The 26,421-nt window shown below is 41.5% G+C and overlaps 3 protein-coding genes across 4 annotated transcripts; 1 reads left to right on the forward strand and 2 right to left on the reverse strand.

Moving 5' to 3' along the window:
• Positions 1 to 9: 9 nt before the first annotated feature.
• Positions 10 to 6,830, reverse strand: LOC137882121 (cellular retinoic acid-binding protein 1). Its single transcript, XM_068724257.1, has 4 exons — positions 6,641 to 6,830; positions 5,124 to 5,302; positions 4,028 to 4,141; positions 10 to 272 (listed from the first exon to the last, which is right to left on the reverse strand). Exons 1-4 carry the CDS (start codon positions 6,708 to 6,710, stop codon positions 222 to 224), a joined length of 414 nt encoding a protein of 137 aa, XP_068580358.1. The 5' UTR covers positions 6,711 to 6,830; the 3' UTR covers positions 10 to 221.
• Positions 6,831 to 10,300: 3,470 nt separating this feature from the next.
• Positions 10,301 to 14,560, reverse strand: slc25a44b (solute carrier family 25 member 44b). Of its 2 annotated transcripts, none has more exons than XM_068724259.1 (4): positions 14,529 to 14,560; positions 12,931 to 13,595; positions 12,622 to 12,749; positions 10,301 to 11,982 (listed from the first exon to the last, which is right to left on the reverse strand). In XM_068724259.1, the coding sequence occupies exons 2-4, from the start codon at positions 13,556 to 13,558 to the stop codon at positions 11,791 to 11,793; spliced, it is 948 nt and encodes a 315-aa protein (XP_068580360.1). In that variant the 5' UTR covers positions 13,559 to 13,595; positions 14,529 to 14,560; the 3' UTR covers positions 10,301 to 11,790. The 2 variants fall into 2 exon arrangements, with proteins under 2 accessions (XP_068580360.1, XP_068580359.1); XM_068724258.1 differs by having other exon boundaries at positions 14,358 to 14,548.
• Positions 14,561 to 14,976: 416 nt separating this feature from the next.
• On the forward strand, positions 14,977 to 18,185 carry LOC137882197 (proteasome subunit alpha type-4). Its single transcript, XM_068724364.1, has 9 exons — positions 14,977 to 15,081; positions 15,447 to 15,472; positions 15,569 to 15,611; positions 16,184 to 16,346; positions 16,443 to 16,520; positions 16,662 to 16,750; positions 16,903 to 17,033; positions 17,138 to 17,261; positions 17,950 to 18,185. Exons 2-9 carry the CDS (start codon positions 15,470 to 15,472, stop codon positions 18,102 to 18,104), a joined length of 786 nt encoding a protein of 261 aa, XP_068580465.1. The 5' UTR covers positions 14,977 to 15,081; positions 15,447 to 15,469; the 3' UTR covers positions 18,105 to 18,185.
• Positions 18,186 to 26,421: the final 8,236 nt, after the last annotated feature.

Raw genomic sequence — 26,421 nt, forward strand, 5'->3', positions numbered from 1 at the left:
AAAGACGGCATCGTTTGATCGTTTAATTTCCAATGCTTGAAAAAAAAAATCTGTACAAAAAGGGGAGGTTCTTTTTCATAAAGATGCAAAACATTGAATGTCAAACCAAATTATTTGATTTTAACAGGAACATTTCTGGCGCTGACAGTTCAGACGCTGAAACGTTGGGGGTTTTTTTGTTGTTTTTTTTGTCGGAGGGATTTTGAACCGGTGGACTTCTGCTACGCTCGTACGTAGATCCGTGTGCAAACCACGTCATCGGCTCCGAAGGTCTGAAAGGAGAGAAGAGAAGAAAAAAAATGTGATATATATATATATCTATATCTATATCTATCTCTGAGCTTATCAGAATCAAAACACGTCTTTTGTCTCTTAGGTTAGATACTAAGCATCAGTGGAGGAAGTACTGAGAAATACCACGGTCAAAATAACTCACAAGTACAGTAAGTGTCAAAATTGTACTTGGTTACAAATGTCCACCACTGATACAGAACATGTAGAACAATGTCCACCACTGATACTGAACATGTAGAACAATGTCCACCACTGATACTGAACATGTAGAACAATGTTAGCATCGTCTGTTTCCAGGTTTCTTTCTTTTAATGGAACAGAACTGGAGAAACGGACGATGTATTCCTGAAAGGTTTTGTACAAGCTGCAGCTGAAGTAATTGTCCCTCTTCATGTTATTTTATACTAGCTCAGTGCCGGCACTACACACTCCGATGAAGCACTTAACGCGTCTGGTTTTCATGTATTGTAGTCCCTAAATGTCTCCCAACACCACATTAAAGTCCTCCTGTTCTCTGCGGCCTCCGTTAACGCCAGGCTAACGTCGGGGTCTTAATTTGAGGCAGCTGCCCGGAGACAGAAACAGACGCGACTCCGGCTGATCGGAACTGATCGGACGCCCCGGGTTCTGTCCTGAGAAAAAGATTTATGGGCGTCCCAGGGGCCCAACTGCAGCGCCACACATCATCATTATCTCAGGACGTGCATTGTGGCGGGACGAGGGGGAGGGGGGGGGGGGGGGGTGTTGAAAAATGGAGCTGAAGGCGACTCCCATCTGGCACGTGGCGCGATTGCCGAGGGAGACATTAACTGGAAGCAACGCCAGGGTCCATTGGCATCTTTTAACGGCATGATCAATGAGACCAATTAAAGCCAGCAGGAGGACACACACACACACACACACACACACACACACACACACACACACACACACACACACACACACACACACACACACACACACACACAGATCCATCTGGCTCCAGTCTCATCATAAAGTAGCCAATCCAGGACTGCATTAATCTCTTAAAAAAAAAAAAAAAAAAATCAATATTCATTGGCTTAAAATGTGAAGTAAGTATATGAGGCTCCTTGCATGGACGAGTAAAAGAGTGTTTATCCTCCAACTGGTCTTTTTTTTAGTCCACCCATCTTAGATCAAAGTGAGTCGCCACATGTTGTCGTCATTAAGCACCACATCCACCCCCCCCCCCGAAAGCCTAATCTCCTCATCTGCTGGCCGGTGCTTTTAATTCAACTTTATGTGCATTTCATTCTGTGGGTCGATCTCATTCCTCTGAGGACGAGAGGAGAGGGAACTCGTCTCGGTAAAAGATGGGACGTGTTGGCCTTTGGTTGTCTTTTGTAACGGCCGTGTCCGTCTGTTCCTCCGGTCCATTCTGTCTCACGAACGCCTTGAGGGGATTTCCTTCCAGCTCAATAATTGATATACTAATTATGGCAATTCCACACTAATGTCTAAAAGGATAAAAGCGATGGAAGTGAAGACAGTTTGGATGTAAACGGCAACTCGACTGGTCGGAGGAGGCGCACAGCGCTGAGTTTGTAGTTGACTAAACAAGCCTGAACATCTGGACAGCGGACGGCTGTCGGACCCTGGTTAGAGCTAGACGATGCTGCACTGTGATTGGCCAGTCTGCGTCTGAGGGGCGGGACTTAAGGAAGGGTCAAGTCTAGTTTCGGTAAGTTAGTACAATGACAGTTGGTACAGAGCAGTACTGTGAATCTTTTCATGAAGTTTCACGATATATATATATATATATATTGTGAACTTTTTATCTAGTATTTATTGTGTATTATATAACAGAGTGATGTGACCTCAGCCTCCCGATCACTGCTGAACTATTTCCATCTTTTTCGCCAAATATCATCAATCAATTCTTCAAATCCAAACAATGCATTAATTGAGGTGTGATATGAGGGAGTATTGTTTAAATCACAGAACAGCTGGGAATGTATCCGACCTCTCCCTCACTGGTGTCACATTGAGACTTTTTCTTTTTTTTTCTTTTATTTTCCGATGATTCAACCCGCGGTCAGATTTCAGCCCATCGCTCCTCCGCGGACAGACGGACGTCCACTCCCTCGTCTTAAATGAAAACACATTTCATCCCGTTCAAAATCACAGCTTCTCTCAGATGTTGTTCCTGATTGCATCTCTGCAGAAGTGAGTCACATTAGCTAAAGAGTAGCTCGCCCATCTTTTGTCCATCTGGTCAATAAATACCTCAAGCTGGCCCAGATGTTTACAGAAAAAAACAAAACGTGAACTCACCCGTCTGCTAGTCTCTCTTTGGATATCTTTCTCATTGAGTTAAACAAAAACAATGCATCTTGATAGTGTTTTGGTGTCACAGATGCAGCCATGTGAATCCTAACCCTCATTTGGCAAATGAAATAACAATAATTTATCAACAATTAATGAATCTTGTATCTGGCTTCGTTTCCGAACGTTTGACATTTTCACATCTGGCGTCGCCGCCCAGTTATGGCCTCTCTTGACCATCTGTCTAGCTTTGGTTTCTGCTGATACATCCTCCATCATTGGAGGGGAAAAAGCTTCATTTTCTTTCTTGCCGAGAGGATTGAGTCTGTGTGGTGAATATGAAGCTGTTCATCTTGATTGTTTAAAGGAACAGTGTGGCAGAGATGGAATATAACAATAAGGTGTTTAATCACCTGAAAATAAGAATTGTCGTGTTTTTGCAACCAGTGAACAGAAGAGACCATATTTGGACTGAGGAGGAGTGACGTAGAGACCTGTCAATCACCGTGTAGCCCCGCCCCTAAAGCATCTCCTGCTTTATGGTCTGTTTGACTCTAAATGGACCATAATGTACTAAATGAACATCATGCTGTATTGAAGAAGACTTGAAACTAGAGATTGAGACCATAAACTCATGTTTACAATGTTTACTGAGGGAATAAATCAAGAGAGAAGTAGAGTCATTTTAGACTAGACTTCTATACGACCAGAGGAGTTGCCCCCTGATGGTCATTAGAGAGAATGCAGGTTTAATCTGAGCTGATGTCTTCAATTGTCTTGATCGATTCAAAAGCCAAAGATATTCAGAAAACCACAACTACATCTGCTGACAGGTGTGTATTTCTGTTACCTTAGAGCCAGGCTAGCTGTTTCCAGTCTTTATGCTAAGCTAATCTAACCGGCTGCTGGCTGTAGCTTCATATTTATTGTACTGATTTGAGAGAGCTATCTCACTTCTCCTTTAACTTTTACCTAAAAAAGCAAATAAACGTAATTCCCCAAATATTCAACTATTCCTTTGCGGATAGAAAAACTGTTTATTTGTACAAAAATTGAGGAACTCCTTTAACCAATCCATTTGTTTTCTTTTTTGGCAAAAAGAGAAGTAAAAACAGAAAAACAGCTCATGAGGTTAAAGACAGCAACCTCCTAAATTTGAGACATTATCCCACTTCACAAAACATCTGTTCACTGAGATCTCCTGAGAGATGTTAGATGAAAGTAGGAGTCATAGTTTGGACATCTTTCTTCAGGCTGATGGGACAAGAAAGAGCACTTGGGAGCCGCAATTTTATAAAAGAACATCGAGAGCATTTTTCTAGAAAGAGGAACAAAAGGGAAGATCCTGAAGAGACGCATGCACCAATAAATGCTTCATACACTTGACTGTTTGAGTCTTCAGCTGCAAGCAGCACCCTCTTTCTTATCAAAAAATCCAACTACTCACCAGTACGAGTTCGTCCCCGTTGAGTTCTCGGGTCCAGAAGGTCTTCGGGCCGTTCCCGCTCAGTAGAGTCTGTTTGCAGTACATCTTGTTTTCTGCTTCCCAAGTGGCCAAGCTCTGTAGAAAAAGCAGCACTTTAATGAGGTTTCCTATATTTACCGCCTCAGCTTAACCTGGTTTACAGGACGTCAGCAGTGAAGCAAAGTGGTGGGTGAGAGATCGACGGGGACAGTTTATATGTTTGACATGTTCGTCAGGGGAGTCGTTTACATTGTAGCCCGAAAAATTACTCTTTTTTTATTTATTTTTTATTTTACAGTAATAAACCATTGAGACCATAGACGGTGTATAACAAGTGGACATAGTTATCGTGACATCACTCATTGGTTTTTGGACTGCCGTTTTGAAGCCTCGAGTTCGGCGATTTGGCCGCCGCCATCTTGGCTTTTTGCAACCAGTGAATGGAAGTGACCATATTTGTAATGCGGAGGAGTGACGTAAAGACGCCGTATACGTCTCTGGTAGCGGCAGCGACCTGTCAATCACAGTAAGCCCCGCCCTAAAGCATACCTTGCTTTATGGTCTGTTTGACTCTAAATGAACCATAATGTACTAAATGAACATCATGCTGTATTGAAGAAGACTGTAAACTAGAGATTGAGACCATAAACTCATGTTTACAATGTTTACTGAGGGAATAAATCAAGAGAGAAGTAGTCATTTTAGACTAGACTTCTATACAACCAGAGGAGTCGCCCCCTGGTGGACATTAGAGAGAATGCAGCTTTAAAGAAACTTCTGCATCGGCTTCACTCGGTAGAACCGGAGGTTGCTTATTTGTTAAGCTAGCTCGTCCCATCCCATCAAACGCCCCCCTCGGTGCTAAAATAATACTTTGACATGCTGACATCTGATATTATTAGCTACAGGCATTTTTGTTAGCGCTATGCTCTCTCCTTCCATAGCGATGCGTGATAGCGCAGAGTCACATCATCCATCTAAATGTTTACTCATTCATAGACGTCAGAAAGAAAGAAAGTTGAATTGTCAGAAAGTTAAGAGCTCTTCATGTGCTGTTGTCTCAGTTTAATTAGATTACCTTACACTTTCTGCCGTCCACCGTCTCCTCGTTAAACTCCTCTCCAATGAGGAAGTTGATCTCCGTGGTGCGGACCGTGGTAGAGGTCTTGATGTAGAAGTGCTCGCCGCTCTGCCTTATCTCCACGTGGGGCTTGGACGCAGCCGCCATCGCTACCTTCCTCAGCATGGCGTTCACGCCTGAAAACACGTGCAACGCCACCTGTGAGGCTACAGTATGAACATCAAAGGTGCAGTGTGGAGGATTTGGCGCCATCTAGCGGCGAGGTTGCAGATTGCAACCAACTGAAACTACGGTGGCCGAGGCAAAAGCGTGAAGACGTGAACGTCCATATCTAGAGCCAGTGGTTTGTCCTTTCTGGGCTACTGTAGAAACATGGACGCCAGCTCCGTATGTAGATATTAACGTCTCATTCTAAGGTAACGAAAACACTATGAACACACTGAAGAAAACATACTTATTCATATTTAATACATAATAAAAAGTCTGCCAATAGATTCCCCTAAATGCTACACACTGTTCCTTTAAGTAGGGCTGATTAGTCTGTAACGTATGATGACCTAATGTACATAAATCACATTGTTCCCACCTATTGTCACTAATTCTAAGACCTGCTTTCTCCATATTCTATTATCTTGACATTGTTTCTTTCTGCCTCTGGTGCCAAAAAACAAATCTGAGATCGTGTTTCAGAGAAGAATCGTTGCTAATGATCCAGATGAATGCATAAAGGTAGAATCAAATCACTTTTTAGATGTCAGGAGACGATTATGTTGTATGAACCAGTTGGTTTTTGAATATAAACGGATCCTCCATCGGCTTTAAAGATTATCAGCAGATGTGGCAAAAAAATGGAGGGAGCAGTGACAAGGTGACGAGGGGGAGGAATGCTGCTTTGTTTAGCTCTCCTGTAGATCGTGATCAGTCCTTTGAATGAGTGGAAAAGCTATTAACCCTTTCTGTCACAGGTCCAGTGCAAACAATCAGAAGAGAGAACGCCTCCGTCCGTCTCCCGTCTGTCCTCCTCGTAGTTCATCACTTTAAAAAAAAAAACATCAACGCAGCAACAATAAACTAATTTGTTGTCTCGTCCCGTAATTTAAAACCAGTTGTATTTTACGTGTTAAATTTGTCTCCCGTAACCATATTTCCATGTTAAAAAAATTATTAAAATTGCAGCCACCTCCTGTGTGATTATGGAGCTAAAATGAGAGACATTGGTTTAGTGGAAACATGGTTTTAAAAGTCACATTGAATTACTTACATTTGGTGTTTCTTGCACTTTTCTTTTTACATTTGAAGATCAATCCACTATTTACTTAAAACCAGTCAACCCTGCATTTAACTTCAAAAATACACCTTGATTGCAGACTCCTTTCTGTGCTCCAGGTTTGTTCGTCTGCTGCGCAGATAAAGGACCTCATGATTTCATGGTTTAGTCACTGGATGATTTAAATAAACTCTCACTCTTCAAACCTTTTAAGTAGAAAAAGTAAAAGAGAGTAAATTGTCCTCACCCAGCGTTTTGAGCAGGTCTTCAAAATTCTCGCTGCTTTTCATTTTCCAGGTGCCGGCGAAATTGGGCATTTTTCTGGTGAGGTTTTGAATGTGTGTCAGCCTTTCGTCTCCTGTCGCTCGTTTCCTCCGCTCCCTTTTCTTCAGCCTCTATCTCTTCCTCCCTCCCTCCCCTCTAGCTCTCCTCCCTGTGTGCAATGATCCCACACAGCCGACCAAACCCCCTCTACCTCAGCCTCCTCTCCCCCTCATTAGTCACACACACACACACACACACACACACACACACACACACACACACACACACACACACACACACACACACACACACACACACTCTGTCAGTGTTTTATTCTCATTAGAGTATTTTAATGGCGGTGCTAAATTATGATTCAGTTGGATGGTCTTGATGTCTCATCTCATCTTCTGATGTGATTGAGGTTTAGTGGAGCTTAATGCTGCATTTATACAAATATTTATTTAATTATAATACTAATTCTTATAAGTATCAGGCTTTTTTTTTTTCATTTGCACCCACAGCTGCATTGCATCTACTTTTCCATTTTATAGTCACTTCCACTGGATTCCTCCGATTGCATCCAGCCATGAAGACAATTTGGGTTTTATTTGGCCGGGTTTTTGTGACGTCATCTTGAACTTCTCTTTTCCAGAAACAGTGTCACACCTGGTTTTCATAGTTGTTATTTCTTCGGTAGAAACTAGTTTTCACCGTGTTAATGAGGACACGGTGCGGCTGAATCTTTAAGTCATTTCTGACCAGTTTGAGCACAAGAAACTAAATTCCATTCACCCCGAGGGAGTTTAGAGGTAAATAAAACCCCAAATGATCTCCATGGTGAGATACCACTAGAGACTTGATTTGTTTTTTATTTATTCATTGATATATTTGGGTGGATTGGCCCTTAAACAACGACAGTAAACAATCCTGCAAGAACTGGAAAAAGGTTTTGCAGGTCTGTCGACTTTTCAGATGTTGTAAAAACAGACTGATACTTAAAGGATAAGTTCACATATTTTTAAGTATATATATATATATATATATATATATATATATATATATATATTTTTATATATATATATATATTTTTATATATATATATATATTTTTATATATATATATATATATATATATATTTTTTTATATATATATATATATATATATTTATATATATATATATATATTTATATTTATTTATATATATATATATATTTATATATATATATATATTTATATATATATATATATATATATATATATATACATATATATATATATATATATATACATATATATATATATATATATACATACATATATATATATATATATATATACTTCTCCGGAACATGGTGGAGTGAGGCTGAGGAACCGTCAGACCAGACTCGCTGTTCAGCTCATCTTCTGCAACCGTGTGTAGCATTAAAGCACGCTGGAATTAGCAATCTAGCTAGCTAGCCAGCTGTCCGCTAGCTAGCTAATTCCGCCACGCTTTAAATGCTACACACGGTTGCAGAAGATGAGCTGAACAAAGTTGTCGCTCATCTGTTGATAGCAATGTGCTTTCCTACGCTGGGACAAGAGTGTGAGGATGAAGCATTAAGTTGTTGACTTTAACTAATTTACTCCGGCTCTCTTAACGCTACTACTCCACTGTTAGTTTTAGCCGCTACTGCGTCGACTTACTTTATAACGGAGGTTAGCCCGCTACAACGGAAACAATGCAGAATATTCTGCTTCGTTGATTTGAGCGGGAAAGTTAGTTCTATACTATTTTTTATGGTTTACATAGAAATAAGAGTATTGGCATGTGAGTATTGTTTTACTGACAGATTTGAAAAAGCCACCCTTTCAAAGATGGAATATTTGTACACACACACACACACACACACACACACACACACACACACACACACACACACACACAGTGAGAGGCCCTTCCTCTAAACCTGGCCAAGTCACATTTGTTTCCTCTCTGACGGCCCCTCATCAGTCTTTTTGACAGAGTGCCTTCCAGACATCGCTTGATAATTAATGTACAGAGCCGAGGGGGGAGCGATCCGTCAGCCCACCGTGAAGCGTCCCAGGCTTCACCAGGCCTCCTTGTTTGTTTCAGTCATCTGTCCATTTATCTGTTGGATTTTATTTAAGAGAAGAAAAAAAAGAGAAAAAAAAGGAAAGTTTGAGGACGTGTGACGAGCGTTGAGAGCGCTCTGCTGCCATCTATCGCCCTGTTGATGAAAAGTAAGACTTTTAACATTTATGTTCAATACTTCTGGTGTTTTTATGGCTCTGAAAGGTTTAATCTGACTTTAAATCGGGCACGGTTACTTTTTTTCCAAGTATGTTTAATGGTCTGTAAGTTTTACTCACCACCGTTTTATGAGAATGCAAGGGCAATAAAGTAAAACCTCCAAAAAGTATCACAGAACACCGGATATATTTCCTCTATTTCGAGATAAAAATCTACTTTTCTGATATGACGAGTCCTGATGAGATACGACCTTTTGAAGGGTTAGGATCTAGTAATCTAGACGGTACTTCTTATCCTTTAGTGCCACCTTCAATAAGACGTACTGTCGCCCCACAGTTAGGAGAACATCAAAGAAACACGTTAATTTATCTTTTTTTTTTTACTGTTTTTAAGCAACATGCCTATTAGGTAAAGCATTGATCCTCCAGAGTTCTCTCCCTGAGGACAAGAGATGTGCATTATGAACGGCTCACTCTGGTGATATACACACTGTTCCTTTAAGGTGTGACACGTTTTACAAGTGTTTTAAGTTAATTCACTTAGTATCTGTATCTGTTTCATTTGAAATAATACTGTTTATTCAATCATTTATTCAAATGTAATGAATGTCAGCGAGGGCAGTGTTTTGTTGGATGCTGTCCTCAACGACGTCGTCTTCAGGATCCAGAGGATGAACTAAACGTGTCTGGTGAGTTTTACTTTTGTTTCTGTCCAGTTTGAATGAAGCGTGGTTGTTTTTAACGATGAGTTGAATTTAGGAAATGAACCCAGCAGTTGTTCAGTGTAAAACTTAAATCAGTCGTTCGGTTTTAGTAAAACCGTTAAAAGGATATTTGCCCTGAAGAAGTTTAAATGAATCTCTGAGGTGTTCCAGATTCATCAGCTGTCCCCTAAACATGAATAACACATTTCTACATGGCCCTGAGCAGATCGATGACTTGAGAAAATACGATAAAGACGTTATGGCTTCATTTAAACTAACTCTTTATCTTATGAGATGTTTTAGGAAAAGTGATCATTTTATTCTAAAAAAATCTCTGTTCAATTGACTTCAATTATTCATCTGCATACAAATGTTATCAATAAGACCCTGCTGGACGTTTTACCTTTAAAACATTTTACTGTAAAACATTTACCTTTTAAAACGTTTTGGCTTGAAACATTCCCCCCCTTTGATGAAAATACCCAAAGCGGCAACATCGAATATTAAATAACATCTAATTTTCAAAACTTAACATTTTATTTTCACCTTTTTTCCTAAAAAGCCTAGTTACAAAAGCAACAAACTGAAAGAGCCACGACACTCATCTTAAACAAATCAAAGAAAAATCTTAAAGTGGAGACACTTCTGTGGTCATGATCCCCCCCAAAAAACATGAAGAGAATAAATTAGGTGTAATGCATTCCTTTAAGACACATTATTTACACAATCGACAAGAAATACACAAATCACATTTTGTGCTGAAAAGGATTAAACTCACTATTGCACTCAAACGTTTACCGTCACAAGAGGGAAACGGCATCGGCTCTGCTCACTTCACTGTCTCTCTTCACCCGTTCACCACGTCATTTACTCACCTGCTTCTTTTTGCATGGAAGTTGCCAAGACATATATTTCTCGGTTTGCGCAGCGCACACGACAACAGTAAATGGACCCTTCTTTAAGCCCCGCCCCCCCGCTGCTACGCCATCATGCTGTCAGAGCTGCGGTACCGTGGAGCCCACACTGTCACTAACTGCACTTCCTGAATACATATCGTCTAACTTTTGAAAAAGAGAGGCTGAGAGGAGAATCTACAAGATGTGTTTGAAGGATAAATCCATGACGTCAAACTGATTTAACAGACAGAAGCTACAGATCAGAGTTAAAGTGAGATCCAGACAGAAGACGACGAAACTAAGGAACTCGGTTACAATCATCGAAAAGCTCAAGCGCATTCGGTATACCCTCAGGAGCTAGCGTAGCAATGGTGTGCTAACATACTCTGCTAATGTTTCGCTCCACAGGTTTTTTTAACGTTTTATTAGCGCATATCTCCTCCCAACCTCTCCGGGTAACGAGTATCTCTGTGACACAACGTTTAACCACGACGAGCTCCACTAAACCAGCCTGAACGTGAGGAACATGAGGAACATCTGACGCCATCGGTGAGAGTCCGAGGAGCGGAGACGGAGAGCTGTCGGAGCCCCGGTCGGAGCTGGTTGACGCTGCGCTACGATTGGCCAATCTGCGTTGGAGGGGCGGGACTTAGCGAAGGGTCAAGAGAATACACCTACAACACAGAGGCTTGTCATGATAAACACCTACTTCTCTCCTCACACACATTCACCAAAAGCAAAGAGCAGATAGTTTGTCTTGATCACACTATGAAGGCAGCGATTTAAAAAACATCAACAAAAGGCCAAAGGAAAAGATCTCGACATAGAAGCCAGTGAGGAAACAAACAGAGAGAAATCAAAAGATGTGTGTGTTCTCTGAACCACTGATCAGAACCAGTTCTGGGCCCAACACCGCTTTGCTTTGTGACGGCACAAACACAGTAACCACCAATCCCACTTTAATCCACAGCAAACATGCGTCAACCTGATTGTAGAGAGAGTGAAATGAATCGCTCCCGTGTTAAAATCTTGTTACCTGCTTTCAGTTGCATTAAAAAGCGCCGACCCCGTTAAGCAGCCGTGTTAAAACGTGAACCTGGGTCTGCAACTAATATGTTGGTATGAACACAAGTTCAGTGTCTCAGTAATTAATGTTTCAGTGGTCTGATTCCAGGTTGGTATTTTAAATAAACCTTTCTTTCATCCAGTGTTTTCACAGGAAGTCTAACTCGGGAGGGGGGGGGGGCTAAAACGGTGGTCCGCATCAGGTGTGCGCAGGTCTACCAGTGTCTCGAGTCCACCAGCTCCGGTCGCAAACTCAGCTTCTTTAGCGTCTCGTAGCCGACCACCATGACGATGGCCGTGGGCGTGGAGGAGATGATGCGCGCCGACAGTCCTTTGGTCATCCCCCAGCAGCCCTCCTCTCTGATCAGCTGCCTGAAGGTCTCCACGACTGAAGACCTCCCTTCAACCTAAACAACAAGCACACACAAGTACGTTAGACTCAACCGCCTGACGACGTACGTCGAGTTCAATTCATTCCGATTCATTTTTAGACGCAATGTGTCGAATTTTGTGATGACAACATGCACAATGTTGGTTATTTTCAGCAGCAGTGATGTAGAAAACAGCCGTCTTGATTTCCACATGTAGGTCTAAAATATGTGCGTTAACATTTCAGACTGAGGCGAAGTATGTTCATGTTCAGCCTTCAGGGTACAGCCTCGCTTTTGTACATTCATTCTATTATTAATACTCCTCATTATCTATTCATTTTGGCCGTTGACTCGTCATTGAAGGAGCAACTTAGTGAACTGTTTTATCATGCAGAACCGGTCACTGCGGCACAACTTTTGCTTTCTTTCTCTGGACAGGAAAAGCTTCCCTGCTACGCAAGTTATAGACGAGTGATACAGTCACTTATTATACACACTTATTAAGAAAGCTGACTAATCATTAACGTTTGTAACTCGAGCTATTGAGAAACATCTGACCAAACACAGACTTTGAGCTTTGCGGCGAGCGTTTTGACGCTCTCTGCACCAGAAACTCGATGATCTGTGAGCCGCCGGCGGCCTCACGCTCCGGCCTGACGGATGCACCGTGAATACCTGCACTCTGGCTCGGACCACATCCATTGGGTTGGTCACAGTTGAGGCAGTAGCAGCCGCTAGAGGTCCGGCCATGGCTTGTAGAAGCAGATGAGGGCAGTCGCTGGGAGCCAGTTTAGAGAGTTGCTCTGTAGAACATTAAAGACACTCGATTAACCCCGAGGCAAAGACTGGTGGTTCGTTCTCACTGTAGATGTATGAATGCACCGGGAACACAGACCGACACACTGAAGACGTGGCCAAACAAGGTCTTTAAAAAGGTGCAAATAGTGCTTGGAAGTTTAGAAAACATGCGTTTCAGCCATTTACCTGCATAAAAATGATAGAAAGGCCACCAGACAGCACTGTTTGGGATGTAAGTGAGGAGGGAAGCAACATATCCCCTGTAGAAGCCCCGTAAACCATCGGCAGCAAAAATCTGAGCCATAATGTTCCTGGTTTGGCCGAACACTTTCTTGGACTTTCCCGCCTCTGTGTTGGAATTGAGTCGGAAGCGCGTGAGCTGCTCCCCTTGGCCCTGCATCATGAGCTGCTGAGAGACCACATCTATCGGAACGGTGATGGTCTGAGCCACCAGGGAGGCCGAGCCGCCCGCCACCAGCGACTTGACCGTGTTGTCCTCGGAATACTGGGAGACGTACTTCCTCACCAGCTCGTAGGTGGTTATGTAAGCCTGGCCCGAGATGAGCGTGAGGGTGTTGACCATGAAGCCGCGGTAAAGGCCCCGGACGCCCTCCGCCCGCAGGATCTTGAAGAAGGCGTCGAAGGTGCCGCCGTAGAGGGACGTGCCCCTCTGCACCTGCAGCCGAGTGCGGATGAGCGTGGCCGGGTAGACGGTGGCCCGGATGGTCATCGTCATGAACACCCCGAAGGAGTAGAACTTCCTTTTGTCGAGGTCCTCCCACTCGATGATCTGGATGTTCCTTTTCTGCTGCATCCTGACAGCTGTAGGCGCCCCCACATCAGACTGATTCCTGCATACACAACAGCACGGTCAGGAAACCACTTTATTTATCTATTTTACTGGGAAGTGGAAGTTCATCGTTTACCTTGGAAATTGTAGTTTGACACTACTATTGCTACTTGCATACTGGCTGGTGGATTCATTACATTAATGCAAACATCATACAGCAAATCCAATGTGTGTCATTGCTCATCGATTTGCAACACTGATATTGAAATGATAATTAGTATCACAAGCTATTTACAACTCTCTGACAGATGATATCCTCTTTATTTATACCTCCTGATATCGCTCGACCCCCTGCTGCCTACCGGCAGCATGGCCTGACATTGTCTTCTCCTTGAGCGAATACTATTGATCTCCAGTTATCATTATGTAAGAGTTCAAAAGTCATGCTGCAAGAAAACCAAAGCTAACTGCCATGATTGCAATGATCCAATCGGCCATGTCGGTGCTGTCGCCGTCCTATTACAGATGTCGCTTTTACTGGTCTCCCAGTAGCTGAACACCTTAACGACACCAGTTTGTACTTGACCCCCAGTGGCCACACCGGGGACAGAGGACACCGTGTTCCAGAGCGTATGTGTAGCTAATAACACTTCGTATTAAAACCAAAACAAAGTGAGTCAAAACAACGATAACACCGGGTGTTTCATTAAAATAATGTGCCTTGTTGTCAACATGCTAGTGTGGCTAATGCTCGTGATAGCTAACACCGAGCTAGCCCTGAGGGTATGTAGCATTAGCATCGGTGTGATTAGCAAGCACTTACCTTTTCGGAAAGATGTTTATTACAAGGTCACGTGCGTAATGTATGTCAGACTTTGAAAATCGTGTCAATCAGCCGATTAAAAGAATATACAATTCTGAGTATCGTATTCAGTTGCTTATGTGTGTGTATATATATTTATATATTACTGTAACGACGTTACGAGTTAGGTACCTTCTTGCTAGTCAGCTTACTTCCGGTTCCCATTCAAACGGCATGTTGCTGAAACAACCAATGACACGACAGCAGAGCTTCTTCTTCTTCTTCTTTTGAAAATCCGGCATGCGTCAATGCTTCAAATGTACATTGCTGCTCCCTATAGGTCAAGGTTATATCGCTTTCAACCGCTCCATACGCTTAAACTGTGGGTTGAATCCAAACCAATCCAACCATATTATTATTATTATTATTAATACTATATTTGTATTATTATGATTTGTATCCTTTAGAACAGTGATGACACTTTTACTCTGAAACGGCACACTCCGGTACAGTAGGTGGCGGTATGTACCTATTCAAGTTTGTTGCGATTCGCCAATTAAATTAGAGAAGAAGAAGAAAAAACAATCTAGCCAATGAGAGCAACGAGTATTAGCCAATCAGAGGCCGAGTAAGGCGGGTCATACCGGTGTGTGTGTGAGTGTGAGAGGAGCTTCAAACTGAAAGTAGTAGCTAAACCTCTCGGTCTGTGGACAACTACGCTAACGTAGACCTATTTTCACGTAAGGTAATGTATTCGTATTTTATAATTCACTAAAATATTGTTTTATTCCACCACTATATTAGAGTGTAAGCACAGTTTGATTGTGTCCAGTCAGAGGAACTGTCTTTATTATGAGCTAGCTCCGTGGCTAGCATGCTAGCGAACTAGCATGCTCAGATATTGCAGATTCATTCTGTTCAGCAGCAGTTAGCTTAGCTGCTAGCTTTAGCTGTCATGCACAGAGGCAAAAGTGGGTCGTAAACGATACGTACTGTTGTTGTTGTAAGTTAGCATATTCATTTCCGTGTCCAATTGACCCAGAAACGTTCTTCTTCTTTGGTTTCTGCTGGTTTGCTCCATGAAATTATAACTTTTGTTTTGTTTTGCAGGACAGTTTGAGCGACGGGTAAAGATGGTAAGTAGCTGTTGTACTCGTCTCGAATATCACGTATGTTCCTAGTATGCTCCTGCTTGTTTCTGTCAGCTAATACCTGTTTTTATCTTTATTTAGTCTCGTAGATATGATTCCAGAACAACCATATTTTCTCCAGAAGGCAAGTTTTGTTGTTTTTTTTTTACCACTTTTTTTTTGTTTTTTTTTACATTATTAATGAACCAATTCATTACATTGCAAATCATATACCTCGTGTGCATTACATCATGCAATGTCCTCTATAAATGTGGCGTCTATTGACATGGTAGATACTTTGGTATTTGCCAAACTTGTCAAATGTTAAGCTGTTTGAGCTGATCACTGCTTTTCCATGATTTTACGGGTTAATGACCTGCAAAGTGTTAAAGAGATTAAGGTCAGACTTTCTCACAGGATGCCTAATTTGAGCTAAACAGTTATTCTTGACCGTGGTAACAGTAGCTTGACTTTTTAATCTGATTTCATGGCCCTCATCAGTGAATTACAGTTGAGAAAACCTTCACAGATGCAGGCCATGACATGCACCTGAAAGCTCTAAAGAAAGTCCAGTGAATGGACCTTAAATTACTATTATTTTATCCAGCTACTTCGCTTCTTCCATTTACCGGTGTGCTTTAGATATACAAGGTTGCAGTTCATTTCCAGCCACGTCAATACATAATCTCACAATACTTCTGTGACTGTATTTTGCAGGACGCCTCTATCAGGTGGAGTATGCGATGGAGGCCATCGGTCACGCTGGAACCTGTCTGGGGATCCTGGCCAATGATGGAGTGCTGTTAGCAGCAGAGAGACGCAACATCCACAAACTGCTCGACGAGGTTTTCTTCTCTGAGAAGATCTACAAGCTCAACGAGTGAGTGAATCGAGGACTCTTCAACGCCCAGGATGTGGCCCGTTCTCACCGTGAAAAACCTTCAACGTCGATCTCTCGTGTGGTTTTCTTTTACAGTGACTTGGCCTGCAGTGTCGCTGGGATCACATCCGATGCTAATGTCCTGACAAATGAGCTACGGCTGATTGCACAGAGGTGAGTTTCAGAGGGACTGAAATGATGTCCCAACTGCTAACCAACCCGTTGAACGGTAATCTTCATGAACTTCGCTAAATGCGCACGCTTCAGTTTCTACCTATTTGTCCAGTTCACCCGTTTCTTCTTCTTCTTCTTCAGGTATTTGTTGCAGTACCAGGAGCCAATACCCTGCGAGCAGCTGGTGACGGCCCTGTGTGACATCAAGCAAGCGTACACGCAGTTTGGAGGCGAGTTGCGCAGTAGTTTCCGTGTCTAGGAACATCTGCAACACCTGTTAAGATTTCATATTAGCGAACGAGCTACATTACCTCTCATCTGTGTGTAGAAACACAGGTGGATGTTAGACTTTGTGTAACAGCCGGGTGGTCTGTCTTGACAGGTAAGAGGCCGTTTGGTGTTTCTCTGCTCTACATGGGCTGGGACAAACACTACGGCTTCCAGTTGTACCAGAGTGACCCAAGTGGCAACTATGGAGGCTGGAAGGCAACCTGTATCGGCAACAACAGCGCTGTAAGTTTGAACCTTTATTATACCGGACTATTCCCATGTGTATATATAGTAATTGTTTCCATACTCTTCCGCTGTATTTGACATGCTGTCCTCTCGGCCCTCAGTCTGCCGTGTCCATGCTGAAGCAGGACTTCAAGGAGGGCGAGATGAGTCTGTCCTCGGCTCTGGCTCTGGCCGTCAAAGTCCTCAACAAGACGATGGACGTCAGCAAGCTGTCAGCGGAGAAAGGTGACATTCAGAACTCCTAAATCTGAGCAGCTCATGAGCTCTGGAGAAAATGTAAATGTGTTACCGATAGGATAGAGACGCACCGATACCGGATCTATTCAATTCAGTTCTATGTTTATATGCTTTATATCCTGGAATCTTAAGTCCTGTTTAAAGGAGCAATAAACAACATTCATATAATAACTGTTTTCTATTTAAAGATGTAGTGCAGTAATGTTTTCTTAGACATTTACGTAAATTCACATAGAGATGTATTTATTTGTTAAATTTTGTTTTAAAAAGTTAGGAAAGCAATGTTGAAGTCAAGCCCGAACGACTAATTTATCGATTATTGTTATTTTTTTTCATTCCTGATTAATATAATCATTAATTTTCCCTAAATAAATATCAAAATGATGGCTGTGACACAGATTAGTTTCATAACTGGAGTAAAATGTAGTGAAGATAATGAAATGTTTGTGTGTATCCGTACTGCAGAGAGTACAGTACTACAGTAGTACTACAGAATAACGCCGACTAGTCATGTCAGTGAGGGCTCTGTACTCTTCATACTTCTATCTATATGTACTATAACAGTCGCTCTGTAATAAACACCAGAATGTGTTATTACTGCATGCTGCTAAAGATCTTCTAGGGTGTAGCTGCTCATTCAAATAACACAAAGCTGTTCTGTTTTTAACCGTTTCAGTGGAAATTGCCACTCTGACACGAGAAGACGGGAAAACAAAGATCAAAGTGCTGAAGCAGAAGGAAGTCGAGGAACTCATCAAGCGGCACGAGGCCGAGGAGGCCAAGGCTGAGAAGGAGAAGAAGGAGAAGGAGCAGAAGGAGAAGGACAAATGAGCAAAATACGAGTTATTCTTTCCCTCCCGTCACCGAATCCTGTATTTGTTTTGTCTTTTACATTAAAAGTTTGGAAACTGACGGACGTGTTGTTGTTGTTGTTGTTGTCTGTATCCTTGTCACAAGAGGAAGAGACGTGTTTTTAGTTAAAAACAAATTTTATACAGAAGTAAAAAAAAAAAAAAAACCACTCTTTTAACAGCTGTTCAAAATAATTCAACTACCATGAACTTCAGTCCCCAAAATTAATTCTTCTTTACTCATCCTTCAAGTTTTATATCACTTAATAGCAGCACCGATGTTTTAGCCTCAGCTGGTCTTAAAGTATGCCAATAGAAAGAGAGAGAGAGATATATATATATATATATATATATATATATATATATATATATATATATAATTATCACCACATGATGGAGCCGTCAGTCCTGTGGTTGCAGCTTCACATTAACATGGTGACTCTAAAGAGCCAGAAATGTTTTGTTTTTGTAATTTAACTCAATGCATTTGTTTCCTAATACAGCTCACACTCAGCCTCCAGGTTTTAATCATATAAACGTGATTCTGTATTTCCAATAATTGAAGCGGCGCCACAAAATGTTCACACAATGTGAATTTTAGACAGAAACTGAAGTTCAAACTGAGTTTAAAAGTTCAAAGAGTTACATTTATTGTGAACAACGAGGTGAAATTTGATCTAAAGCATCAAAATCTCACAGACGCTAAACGAGATCAGTAACGCGTCGAAACAGAGGCACAGTCAGTACCAGAACTTTGGATCTAGTTTTAGTTTTCTGTCTTTGAGGAATTGTTTTAAAGCAAAAAAATTAAACACTTTAAATAAAAATAGAATCCATGTTTCCAGACAAGGGAAAATAATAGAACTATGAGATTATTCATTTAGTTTCAGTATAAATCATAATATTCAAAGATTAATAATGTACTGTATGTCTGATACCTAATGATTCCCTTTAATGTGTTATTTCTTCTGTTCACCACTGGATGGCGATAGTGTTCATTTCTTCTGGCATGAGTCATTAAAAAAAGGTGCTCTTTAATATTTAATGCACAGCTTCGCACCATGATTAGGAAACTATATTTTGGTTTTAAGGCCAGTAGTCACAGTGGATCCAAACCAATACACACTAAACGCGCAGCTCATTCACCGACATGCAGACTTGAATGAGGTGGTGAATGTTTCAGTCTTCTTACTTTTAGTACGCGCTGTCCTTACCAGGTATGTACTGTTGCATGCTGGATGCTTTTCAACCAGGGAGATACTAATGTGTCGTAACTTGGGGCCTTGAACTGTGGGTCAGAGTAGCCAGAGAAGCGACCGGATGGAGTAGGACATCCTGGTATTTTGTTGGCGTCCCGCCTTTGACGCGTAATGTTTTGGGACGTACTACATCTCTGTAGGTGGTCATGACTGGATTGAGAGCAGCTGTTGTTAATGCTGGAGCATGTGCTGTAATGACACGGCCACTGTGAGGGCAAGATCGTCAGATCGTGTGCCCGTCTTCTTCTCCCTCTGTGCTTTTATAAAAGGAATATTCCCGAAATCTCTCCGCCTTCATTTTGTATTGTTTTAGATTTATTGTCAATTATGTCACAACCCACCAGACTCATTGTTTTTAATTAGAGACATGTTAAATTAAACGTTTCTGTCCATTCGTCACGGACTGTAAGATTATGTAAAGACTGTAGATCTTATCTAAAAAAAAATGAACTTGAAGAGTTACTGAGCCTCAAACCATTAGTGTTGGTTTAAAGCTGGTTCACAATAAACTGACTGCAGGAAAACTAATTCAACAATCTCAAAACAGCCAAATATAAAAAAAAAAAAAAGTATCTACAGATAATGATTCAATAAGAGCATTTGGGGAGTTGGGGATAAAAATAGTCAATATTTGCTAACATGAGTCAGATAAACTCACTGGTCACAGACTAGAACATATTGCAGAGACGTGGGATCTTGAAGGGTCACTTGTCAAAACAATTAGCATGTTTGATTTCATAGGAAGGTCAAGACGAGAATAAAGTCTGACTTAACGAGAGACTAATCTAAACTATGACGATCAAGATCACGGTCGCTGCGCCCACAAGCTCAAAGCAGAACTCTCTTGGTTTCATTCCGACGTTGTTGTGAAATCGCTCGATGGCGTAGAAAAAAAAAAAACCCGGCACTGCGTGGACATAAAACTGTAAATCAACAGCGCTGATTCATTTAAAAGGCGTGACGCGGTGAGGTCACGGTGTTCACATGAGCTCCTCACGGGGGGTCGAGTGGGAGGATCTCAGCATCTGGATGACCGGAGCCGCTCGGCCTCTCCCCTCCTGAGGCTGAAGCCTAAAAGAAGATCTCCAGTCTGCTGGGAATTTAGGATATTATTAGAATTTAACGTCCAAAACTTCATGTTGACGCTCTTCAACGCTTCCTTTACGGTTCGCTTTGCGTGCGACACAAGCGTAGCGTGGATGTAGAGGCCCTCCACTGTCCACCGTGATGAAGGAGAGAGAGAGAGAGAGAGAGAGAGAGAGAGAGAGGCAATCTGTTGCAGTGTAAACACAGCCCCCTCCAGAAAAGAAGCACTGGAATGTCTCTGCAGTGGGAGCTGGAGTACGAGGTCAGCCGGAGGCCAAGGCAGGTGGTATACATCAGATCCGAGGCTGACATCTCAGCATTAACTTATCCAAACAAGAGGCAAGCGGTATGTTATCCTGCGAGCGCTGGAGGAGGAGCAGGAGGAGGAGATAGAGGAGGAAGCGAAGAGAGGAAAACAGGGGGGGGGGGTATACCAGTGCAATCATCTTCCCATCTCGGTCCCCAGAGGGGGAAAAACACCAGTTAGCATACGAGGCTAAACATGACACGAGAAGCCCTTGATCCCGATCCCGTAACTGATCTTGAGAGTTGAAGCCTGGCAGAAAAAGTCCTCGATGGATTAAGAGACGTTGTGTTGAACTCCAGCCAGTAAGAGTTCAAGAGCTGGCGTTTCCTCGTTAACTAACAATGTTGCTTAATGTGTTTATTTAATGTGTGATTGTGTTGTAATGATCCAGCACCGGGGCCTTTGGGTCTGTTTTATCTGGCAGACGACTGACGGATAAACATCTACTCTGGTCGCCTGCGTCTTTCTCGATATCTGGCCGCGTTTATTCATATCGTCGTTATTAAACACGTTAATACAAGTTATTAGTGCTGCAGAATGTTGTTGTTGCTGGGCGTAAAACATTTAACTCCAAATTTGTTTTAACAAAAAAATAAATCCTTTGCTTTCTGGATAGTAGCAGTATACACTGAACGATGGGAGAGGATTTGTTAAAATCTTTATACAAATAATTCTTTAACAATTTGCTTTATGGCTATTATGGTGGCTCATTCCTCATTTTCCTTATAAAAAAGTAATGCCTTTTAACATGTGAATAAGTACAGTATGTACCTAAATATCAAAAGTTATTATATATTTTGCGTTTATACTGTTCAGCACTGTAGCAGGCCGTTCTCATACAGCATTAGTTGCTATACCTACGAAAATGAATGCATTGTAATTCGTAGATATCCCTACGAATGAATTTGTATGTGATCCACGTAATCATGAACCAGGAAGTATAACGATGGCAAACATCCACACAAGGTAGGAGGAAGGGGACGGTAGATGGGTCAAACAAAAACGGGTGTTTCCTCCTGGAGACCGATGTTCGTGCCGCGATAGAGACAACAGATCAGCGTTGATTGATTTGTCACGTAACGTCCGTACTTAAGTTCTCAGTGTTTCATGATCTTTTCCTAAACTTCAGAGTGTTGTCTCCTCTGAGAACCACAGACCGTTTAAAAGAAGTGGACGTAGTCATCGTGACGTCACCCGTTGGTTGATGGACTGATGTTTTGAAGCCTTGAGTTCGGCGATTTAGCCTGACGCCATCTTGGATTACGGTCGTCACCATATTGGGTTTTTTTTCAAACCAATGAACAGAAGTTAACATAGTTGGAATGGTGGCGTGGAGACGATGTATATGTCTCTGGTAGCGGCAGTGACCTGTCAATCACTGTGTAGCCCCGCCCCCAAAGCATCCCCTGCTTTATGGTCTGTTTGACTCTAAATGGACCATAATGTACTAAATGAACATCATGCTGTATTGAAGAAGACTTGAAACTAGAGATTGAGACCATAAACTCATGTTTACAATGTTTACTGAGGGAATAAATCAAGAGAGAAGTAGAGTCATTTTAGACTAGACTTCTATACAACCAGAGGAGTCGCCCCCTGGTGGACATTAGAGAGAATGCAGGTTTAAAGATTTCCTTATCAGGTTGCCACCTTGTGAGAACGGAATTTTATCTTGAAAAAACTGTATTTGTGTAACGTGCAGAAAAAAATTGACGCGTGTTGCTGGACTTTTGTAGAAAAATGCTCGAAAAACCTTTTTCCGTAAAATACGAAAATGAGCCGTTGTATGAGGAGCCTTCAGATACGTGTAGTGAAGATCAATGAGCAATATTCATATTCAATGAAGTGCCACAACAGAACAAAGTTTTGACCAAGTGGAAACACTCAAGTAAAGTACCAGTAATGTTTTTAACTTTGCATTGCATATGTTATATTGTAACAGTGTTATACGTATAAACTAGAAACTCATTTAGAACTGAACCTAATAAACATTATAATAAGATCTAATACATTTTTGAATCACGTTAATCAAGTGTGTGAGCATCCACATTAAGCTTTAATGCATAACAGCCATAATAACAGAGCTGTGGTCGAACTTGAATGTTGACATTATTAAAAGTAACGCATGCGGAGCCGAGCGTAGTTTTCATTTATGAACAATAAAGTGCTCCTCGGGAGGCTAAAACCTCCCAAATCCCCCTAAAGAAAAACAAAGAAAAAGGGAGTAGAGAACACCTGCAGACAGAAGTGTCTCGATTCAACATTTCTTCTGTCTCCGACTGTCCCGCTTACCGTCAAGCTCCTATTTAAAGCCGAAAGGCCCACTCACCGGTGTGTGAAATCCTGACCTTACAGCGAATCAGGAATTAAATAATCCTCTCACCCGTGACAGTAACTTCATGAGCAGCCTGCGAATCCTTGAGATTACAGACTCGCTGCTCACCACCGGATCAAGACGCTTCACCATAAATGGAGCCGAGGTTGCAGTAAACAGTAATTACAGACGGCGCTGCTGATGCGACCATGTATGGAGACGTAAATGAACTTATTGTTGCTGCTGGAGCATAATAGCAGGGTCCGTGGTAAAGTACAGAATATTGGTATGGTCACATTTTTGGGGCAAAACTTAAAAAAAAAAAATTAACTTCTTTTTAAAATCTCTTTAATTAAACAAAATAATAAAAACACGACATGAAGCTGATATACATGTGTAGTAGTAGTTTTTAGCAGTGTAATTGAGAGTAATAACTCTCAAACAAACACCAGGCGTTTGTTATGGTTGTCGGTGGTTATTTATTTGAAACTGTAGTCTGTTTAGGTGAGATGTTCTCGCTCGTTGTGTTTTTTTTCCACCACAGTTGAAATGTTCTTGCAGACGTGCTGGTCTGGTCTCTGCTTGGAACAACGGCCGCCAGTCGCTGCTTATACCTAATAAGGTGGTGGGGTTGATCCTAGATGGAGTAGTAAAGACAGGCCTGGACAACACAGTCGAGCGTCTTAATCCGCGTCGCTTTTCAACCTCTGCTGAAGTTTGTGACACGAGGAACAGAAACACAACTTTACCCATAATTCAGAGTGTCGTTGTTGTGAAGTTTTGATAACACACGTACATCATGAACCTGAATTTAGCTTCCTTATCTGTGTGCTATTTGCAATATCTACAACACAGATCAGATATAAAAAAATAAACAGTTAAACAAGTTTACATCAGGCGGCAACCTCCGGTTCTGACCAGTGAAGTTGATGCTTCATGTGTTAAAGCTGCATTCTCTCTAATGACCACCAGGGGGCGACTCCTCTGGTTGTATAGAAGTCTAGTCTAAAATGACTCTACTTCTCTCTTGATTTATTCCCTCAGTAAACATTGTAAACATGAGTTTATGGTCTCAATCTCTAGTTTACAGTCTTCTTCAATACAGCATGATGTTCATTTATGAACATTATGGTCCATTTAGAGTCAAACAGACCATAAAGAGGAGCATGATTTAGGGGCGGGGCTTATTGTGATTGTGCTTTCTGTTTGTTTAACGGATGTTAACTCCACCTAAATGTGTTTATTTTGTCTAATGTATACAGTATTTAACTATGTTTTGAATAATAATGAATGCATAAATGTATTTATTAAATGTATATGTAAATATCTAAATAGCTGGTTTATATTTATTCAAAAATAATTATTCAAACATAATATAAGGTGACGTGGAAATAGAAGCTATAAAAAAAAAGCTTTGTTTCATGCTGTATTCCCCAAATATCTACAGACACGCCAGCTGATACAAAGTGACCCGTGTCTTTCCTTCATAGGGTGAAGTCAGATATTTTCAGCAGGTGTTAGTCGTCTCTCTTAAATATCTTTCTTCTCATCGTGCCCTCAGTCACCTTGACCTGCCCCGACTGCAGCTGGCCACACCGGCTGCATGAGTCACCGTCAATGGGCCTTTTGTTTCCCTCTATCGACTCCATTAAACCCCCCCCCCCCAAAAAACCCTCTGATTTATTAAATATGTTCTACTTTGATCCTCCCTGACAGATGCACACATGCTCGGACACATCACGTCACATTGAGACATTCGAAGACATCTTCAGGAGAAGGTTTTAATTGATAAAGTAACAACACGAGAGTCCCTCGTTAGTCTTAATGAAGCCGAACAGTTTTGGTTTTAAATATGCAGTACGTGTGTCTGTTCGTCATCCAGCGCGGAGGTTTGTGTCATGTACACATGTGGGCAGTCAGCCGTACATGATGCAGGAAAGTTTCAAGGGGGAAAAGTTTTGGCCATTGTCTCAACTGGAACATCTTCCATTTCCCCCTTTAGATATATATGTATAAAAAAATAAAAAATCCCCCAGAAACTCAGTCTGTTACATTTTTGATAAGAGATGAGCCCAGAAAACAGCGGGCGGCATCTAAATTATGCAACCGTCGGCGTCCTCTTAGGGGAGAAAGTGGAGTTGGGCTGAGTTGTCGAAGGGAACAAGCCATGACAGGCCTGTGCGTGGAGGGGTGGTGACCATGCATTATGAATGGTGCTAAGTACGCCTCAGCCGGAGGAGCTGAGTGGAGGCGATGGAGGACGACAGGATGGTGCCAACCTATTGGCCGCCCGCGGGTAATGTGCTTCACTTTACCCCCCCCACCCCCCCCAAAAAAAACAGCCCATTCTCTCTCCTTCGGTTCCCCTGTTACTGTGTCCTGCCTCTCAACACAGCACCTGCCGCGACCCCCAAAAATGTCCACCTGAAGTACAGAACTTTCCCAAAAATAAGACGCATGCAGTCGATCTGCAGGCAGAAAGAAGCGAGCAGAGGACGACCGAGAGACGGTTATAGGCTGCTGCACTCTCTGTGAGTGAGGAGGATGTTCAAAGATGACTTTCACTTAACTTTCACTCAACGGCAATGAAGCCGGTCTGTTTGTGTGGCAATGCTTAAAACGTTCATCATATCCATTTACTGTATTTTAGCCATTTAGACAAAGTCATCCAAAAAAAAAGTAAAGGCTCTCAGCATGAAGTGGCTTTTCTCCATCGGTGAGATGAAAAACAGAAATAGACGTTCAGCATCTCGGCCTCTGCAGGAAGCTTTTACCTAGAATTCAACAAAGATTGCTCTTGGTTTCAGCTTTTATTCATGTCACAACACAGGGTTAAAAACACTTCTTATTAAAAATACTAATAAATGATGGCCAAACGTATCTAAATACTTTGTTCATTTTAAGCAGAGTTTGTTTGAGTTTTTTTCTGTAATGTCTCTCTTCTCTTCTCTTAGCTTAGTTTTGTTGATTTGATCAAGTTTTATTTTATTTTATTTTAATTTAGCTGAGCTTATCTTATCTTAGTTTCTTTTATTTTGTCTTATCTTATCTTTTCTTATGTTATCTTAGCTTAGCTTAGTTTATTTTAGTCTATTTTTTATTTTAGCTTAGTTTATCTTATCTTAACTTACCTTAGCTTTGTTGAATTGATCAAGTCTTATTTTATTATATTTATTTATTTATTTATTTAATTTTATTTTTTTTTAGTTAATTTCATTTTATTTTATCTTAGCTTAGTTTCTTTTATTTAGTCTTATCTTAGCGTTGATGATGATTTTATTTCAGTTTGCGTTGACAGTCATTAGCTTTTAATCTTTAATGGATTTCTTCT

The sequence above is a fragment of the Cebidichthys violaceus genome, unplaced genomic scaffold (assembly GCF_023349555.1).
Source record: "Cebidichthys violaceus isolate CVI_PGR_0920_01 unplaced genomic scaffold, fCebVio1.0.p SCAF_30, whole genome shotgun sequence".
NCBI classification, from domain to species: domain Eukaryota; kingdom Metazoa; phylum Chordata; class Actinopteri; order Perciformes; family Stichaeidae; genus Cebidichthys; species Cebidichthys violaceus.